The sequence below is a fragment of the Centruroides vittatus genome, unplaced genomic scaffold (genome assembly GCF_030686945.1).
Source record: "Centruroides vittatus isolate TY-2023 unplaced genomic scaffold, ASM3068694v2 contig_1682, whole genome shotgun sequence".
Lineage (NCBI taxonomy): Eukaryota > Metazoa > Arthropoda > Arachnida > Scorpiones > Buthidae > Centruroides > Centruroides vittatus.
This window is the reverse complement of record NW_027121023.1, coordinates 1-6430: the sequence shown is the minus strand read 5'-3', so window position 1 is coordinate 6430 and position 6430 is coordinate 1. Positions and strand designations below refer to the sequence as shown.

The following is a 6430-nucleotide window of genomic DNA, read 5'->3' as shown; positions in this document are numbered from 1 at the left end:
CATCCGAAGCTGTCTAATTACGAAGGCTATTTTTTAAATAAGGTCCGTTCTTTAATAAGAAGAAAAATACTGTAAATATCATTAAAATATATTTTTTTCCATATTCTACATACTTTTATCTACTTTTCTACATAATTTCCATTTTGTTTAAACATTTGTCATACTGCTCAACAATTTTTTGAATTCCGACTTCAAAGAAATCTGCCGCCTGTCAAGAAGCTCAATCCACGACTGCAGTTTTTCACTTCTTTCGTCGTTGAAATGTTGACCACCAAGGAACTCCTTTAAGTATTCGAAACAAAGTGAAAATCACTGGGTGCAAGGTCTGGACTGTGTGGATGATTGTATCGAGTCAAAAACGATAAAGCACTGTCCAATCTTTTTGTTTTGTGATCGTCAGAAAGCAGTCTTGGAACGCACCGAGAAAACAATTTTCGATAATTCAGTTTCTCCGAAACAATGGTATACAAAACTGATCTTGAAATCTGTGGAAATTCAATTGATAACGTTGAAATCGTGAATCATCGGTCCTCTCGAATTTTGTTATCTACATCACAAATCAAATCTTCAGAAATCAGAGAAGGTCGGCCAGGACATGGCTCATCATGCAACATTAACTCGCCCATCCTTGAACATTCTTACCAATTTTCGAACTTTACTGTCACTCGTAGCATTATCACCGTAAACTTCACAAATCTGACGGTGAATTTCTGCTGCTGCCAAGTTTCTTGCATTCAAGAATCGAATAACAGATCGTATCTCACAGTTGGCGGGAGACTCAATTTTCTTAAACATTTTAAACTTCTACAGCTCAGCATACAGACAGACGATATGGCTGCAAATAGCGTCAAAACGCACGCCAAGCTTGCTCGGAGCAGAAGCGCATGCATACTGCCGTGATTGCGCATTATTCTCACTTTCATTCACAAACGGACCTTATTTAAAAAATAGCCCTCGTAATATGAAAGTTAAGATAAATCTATAGATAACATAAAAACATCCGTATATGGAGAACATATTAGAGAGATGAGCCCTTGAAATTTTCAAGACAAACAGACAAGAAACTGCATTAACAATAAGGAAGAAAGAGCAATCTCAAAACCATGACAGATATGCTTTGACAGTATTTTATGAACTGCATATCCATACATTGTGTAAAGTGCACATGACAGCAGATTTAAAGAATGTATTCAATTCAAATGAACATTCCATTATTCAAATTTCCTAATGAAGACCTTCAAAATAGGTCAAAAACATTAAAAAGGTGATCATTTTGACAACAGCTGAACTAAATTTTATGTAATAAGCTGTCCAGTTCGAACCTGCTAATTGATAGAAATATTCATCAAACATAAAAACTATTTTAAGCTCTGAGAAGTAATGAGCACAATAAAACAAAGCAGTGTTTCTCAGGAAAACTTTTAAATATATTAAAATGATATTTTAGCAGAGAAATTCATACTTAATAGAGCAAAACCTAGGTTATATGACCTCATCTCAGCAATAAGAATAATGATTTTACATTATTCATGTCCAACAAATATTGACAAACTGAATATCACTTGCTCCAAAATTTGGTTTCGGATAAAATAAATCCTTCACTTGAAAACAAAAATTGCTGTTCCAATCAGTGTCATTTGGGAAATGAAATTTTACTATGTATGGCTGTTCTTTTAACTAAACAGCTGAGTGGTGATAATTACAAAAGTACTTCTGCATTTCTATCACATGCTGGTATTATTTCTAAATTCAAAAATTTAGCTGAGAAATCATGCACAATTGAATTTCCTATAAAAATCACTTAATTTTCTCTACTTTTCAATTGTTATCAGTTATGAATGATGTGACAGTGCATCCATACTTAACTTTTGCTAACTTCATACTTTGTTTAGTATTCTTTGCAAAAATATGGCAGACAGTCCACATGTTAGTGTAAAGTGCGACAGTCATTTATTTGGAGAAAATTGGTTTTGCTATTTAATTGCAAATAAGATGCTGATATTGAATCCTATAGACATTAGTCACATTACTCCATCCATCTTGCCCTAGAGTGCATTCCTTGTCTTCCAAGCATTTTCCATGTTACTACTGTACATGGAAAATCCTTTGGAAGTCAAGGAATATCCAGTTGCAATTTTTGCATTAATGTTACAAATTCGTGGTTTTCCAGTGTTGAAAAATGTCGCAAGTGCAGAAAAATCTGTAAACTTATACAGCCAGATCATGTTTAATGTTAGCATTAGTACAAACAAATGAATCCAAACCATAAAAGCAGTGTTAGTGTTATTACTGCGTCCACCATCTCGTTGATTTGACTTCACTTCTTCATTGTCTTTCTGTAAATATTTATGAGGTCTTTAAAGTTCTTGTTCTTCACTTTTACTTCCAAAACACTTTTGAATTGCTGTCATATTCTGTCCTCATGATTTTCCATCTCTTTTTATACAATTTCTGCATCTTGCTTTTTTCAGTTTCTTCTCTAATTTCATCAAAATGTTACCATGTTAGATGTTTAGGTCTTCCTCCTTTATTTATTCTTGGGTCAATGTGTTCTAGACAATTCTACTTCTCCTTATAGTAAACAGTGTCAGAAATCACGCTCAATGTATTGCACAATCAAACATCTTCATGCAATCCTATCAATACTTTTTCTTGAAGTAGCTAATGTAATGTATCATGTGATGCTTTTCCCACTATGATAGTGATAATTATTTATTCCCATAAGAAGTGTGATTCATGTTGTACATTACTAAGAAATTTTACATGATTACCCTTTGCATTTCTGCATTCCAAAGATATTTCCTGCTCTGTAACACTAGAATACTAATTTTCAAATTTGCATTTTTAACTAGGATTTTATAGTTATTTTCTGAATTTTGTGGCAATCCTATAAGAAGTTTGTAGCATATCTGTTGAGAATCTGTTCTACATTTAAATCAAGAGAAGATAAACTCTATAACAGGAGGGGTCAGGTGAGGTATGTGAGGTACGCAGGTACCAAGTAATGAGAACACTGAGAGGAGCGAGTATGGTATATAATTATTTGAAAGCACCAGGTAAAGGGTGCAAAGAGGAAAAAGTGTGTAAGAGGAAGGCAGATTAGTGGTGACATGGACTGATTCATCACAGTAATATCCCAAACTTGCAGAACAAGAGAAAACAACACCTTTCTTAAATTCCAGCAAAAGTTTAACTATATAAAAACGTTTTCAACTGATTTCATCAGTCTTCTTCAGTTACTCGAACAAAAAAAAACAAAAAGAATGAACCAAATTCAAATTTACAAAATCACGAGAATGGAAAGAATTCTCGTGATTGCGCAGACTATGCAAAAACGATGTACCGAAAAAACGGTAAAAAATGCAAATTCTTGACAAAAAAATGCAGATTCTTGACAAACTAATATAATATCACAATCCTACGTTATCCAATGAACGATTTCCAAGCAGACGATAGCCCATCTGCGTCCCTGTGGTTGATGCAATGGGATGTTAATTGTGCCCTATATATTTCTAATTTCTCCAAATGTCTAACGGCCTGTTTAGATCTAGTGGCTTTTATGATGGAAGCACTATCCCAGTGTACCGTGATCTCCTGTTGCTTAGCAAATGCTGCTAGGACTGTGCTGTCAACTGTCCTCTTAACTGATTGCTTATGCTCTTTTATTCTTTGCTGTAAACCACGCAAGGTGGCCCCAATGTACACTAGATCGGATTTAAAACGTTGGTCCCTGATTGGAATTGAGTACACTCCTGTTAGCTCATTTGGTTTCTCTTTCCTCTTATCATTCCTTAACAGACGGTATACTGTCGGGTTGCGCCTATATATTATGCGTAAGTTCCTTTCTTTGGATACCTTCTTAACAATACTTTTAATAAACGGAATATAGTCCATGACCACTGTTTTTTTCTGTTCAGTTCTGTGTTGTTGATGTTTACGTCTCTGTATATCCGTAATTAGACGGTTCACTACCCTTCTCTGATACCCAAACTGTGTTGCTACGCTTCTTACGTACTCCAACTCCTTGTACGTGTCGCAAATACTTGAGCAGTGTGTGTAAGCTCGTTGTATCCATGCTCGTAAAGCCGCTAATTTAAACTGTTCAGGATCCACGAAGTTTCTGGGTATGATGCTAGGTTGATATACCGGTTTCCTGAAGATATCCGTCTGTATCTCCCCATCCTTACATGTGATCGTCAAGTCCAAGAAGTTAACCCTAAAGTCACTCTCTTGGTCCAACTCCAATGTGAGTCCGTAGGGGTTGCTGTTGATTGCATCAAGAAAGCGACGGGTATTGCGATCATTATGCCATATGATGAATATGTCATCAACATATCTGGTATAGAAAACTATGTCTTCTTGGAATGAAGGTAATATATTGCATTCTAGGTTTCGTAGGACCAATTCACAGAGCATCGCTGATATGGGACTACCATCGGGACTCCCCTTCTGCATGTATGTTTTCCTTGAAATTCAAAGAAAGAAGAATGAGAGATGAGATCAGCTAATCAGTTTCAGAATTACATCAAGCAAACGAGAGAATGCTGCGGAGGAAATGAAGTGATTCTTATGAAAGCCGATAAGACTAAGGATATTGTACTTGTTAAACGGGATACATATGCTCAGAAATTGCAGGAGTATATTACTAACACAGAATGCAGTTATTGCTCCGGACAAGCTGTTAGAAAAATTACACAATAGAGTTAAGAGGTTTGCCAAGTCTCCGTTAGCACGCCTTTTGCGTTTGGACAATATCATTATGAAGGCACCAAGACCACCAAAGATCTTTGCATTTGGCAAGACGCACAAACCAGGCTATCAGATAAGACCCGTCGTGGAAAAATGTAATGCACCCACGTTCGCACTAGAAAAGCAGCTTGTCAGATTTATTCGGGATAAGATCCAGGATTACCCTTATTGCATCAAAGACTCCTTGCAACTCGTACATAGAATGAATGAAATTATGCTTAAGGACAGGGAACACATGACGGTTATGGACTTTAAGGCCTTGTATCCCTCGATAAAACTCCCTCCGTGCTTCTGCGCCTTAAGGGACTTCTTGTTTAACAACATCGTGAATTCATTCAAATACAAAAGGCAAATTTTGGAATTAGCTGATCTCATCTGTCATTCTTCTTTCTTTGAATTTCAAGGGAAAACATACATGCAGGGAAGGGGAGTCCCGATGGGTAGTCCCATATCAGCGATGCTCTGTGAATTGGTCCTACGAAACCTAGAATGCAATATATTACCTTCATTCCAAGAAGACATAGTTTTCTATACCAGATATGTTGATGACATATTCATCATATGGCATAATGATCGCAATACCCGTCGCTTTCTTGATGCAATCAACAGCAACCCCTACGGACTCACATTGGAGTTGGACCAAGAGAGTGACTTTAGGGTTAACTTCTTGGACTTGACGATCACATGTAAGGATGGGGAGATACAGACGGATATCTTCAGGAAACCGGTATATCAACCTAGCATCATACCCAGAAACTCCGTGGATCCTGAACAGTTTAAATTAGCGGCTTTACGAGCATGGATACAACGAGCTTACACACATTGCTCAAGTATTTGCGACACGTACAAGGAGTTGGAGTACGTAAGAAGCGTAGCAACACAGTTTGGGTATCAGAGAAGGGTAGTGAACCGTCTAATTACGGATATACAGAGACGTAAACATCAACAACACAGAACTGAACAGAAAAAAAACAGTGGTCATGGACTATATTCCGTTTATTAAAAGTATTGTTAAGAAGGTATCCAAAGAAAGGAACTTACGCATAATATATAGGCGCAACCCGACAGTATACCGTCTGTTAAGGAATGATAAGAGGAAAGAGAAACCAAATGAGCTAACAGGAGTGTACTCAATTCCAATCAGGGACCAACGTTTTAAATCCGATCTAGTGTACATTGGGGCCACCTTGCGTGGTTTACAGCAAAGAATAAAAGAGCATAAGCAATCAGTTAAGAGGACAGTTGACAGCACAGTCCTAGCAGCATTTGCTAAGCAACAGGAGATCACGGTACACTGGGATAGTGCTTCCATCATAAAAGCCACTAGATCTAAACAGGCCGTTAGACATTTGGAGAAATTAGAAATATATAGGGCACAATTAACATCCCATTGCATCAACCACAGGGACGCAGATGGGCTATCGTCTGCTTGGAAATCGTTCATTGGATAACGTAAGATTGTGATATTATATATAGTTTGTCAAGAATCTGCATTTTTTTGTCAAGAATTTGCATTTTTTACCGTTTATCGGTACATCGTTTTTGCATAGTCTGCGCAATCACGAGAATTCTTTCCATTCTCGTGATTTTGTAAATTTGAATTTGGTTCTTTCTTTTTGTTTTTTTTGTTCGAGTAACTGAAGAAGACTGATGAAATCAGTTGAAAACGTTTTATATAGTT

The 6430-nt window shown here is 36.8% G+C and overlaps 2 protein-coding genes across 2 annotated transcripts; one reads left to right on the top strand and one right to left on the bottom strand.

The window, feature by feature from the left end:
- Window positions 1-3423: 3423 nt before the first annotated feature.
- On the bottom strand, window positions 3424-4455 carry LOC136968990 (uncharacterized). Its single transcript, XM_067263058.1, has one exon. It carries the CDS (start codon window positions 4453-4455, stop codon window positions 3424-3426), a length of 1032 nt encoding a protein of 343 aa, XP_067119159.1.
- A 163-nt stretch (window positions 4456-4618) lies between these two features.
- Window positions 4619-6200, top strand: LOC136968989 (uncharacterized). The gene is made up of 2 exons (XM_067263057.1): window positions 4619-5684; window positions 5818-6200. Exons 1-2 carry the CDS (start codon window positions 4619-4621, stop codon window positions 6198-6200), a joined length of 1449 nt encoding a protein of 482 aa, XP_067119158.1.
- Window positions 6201-6430: the final 230 nt, after the last annotated feature.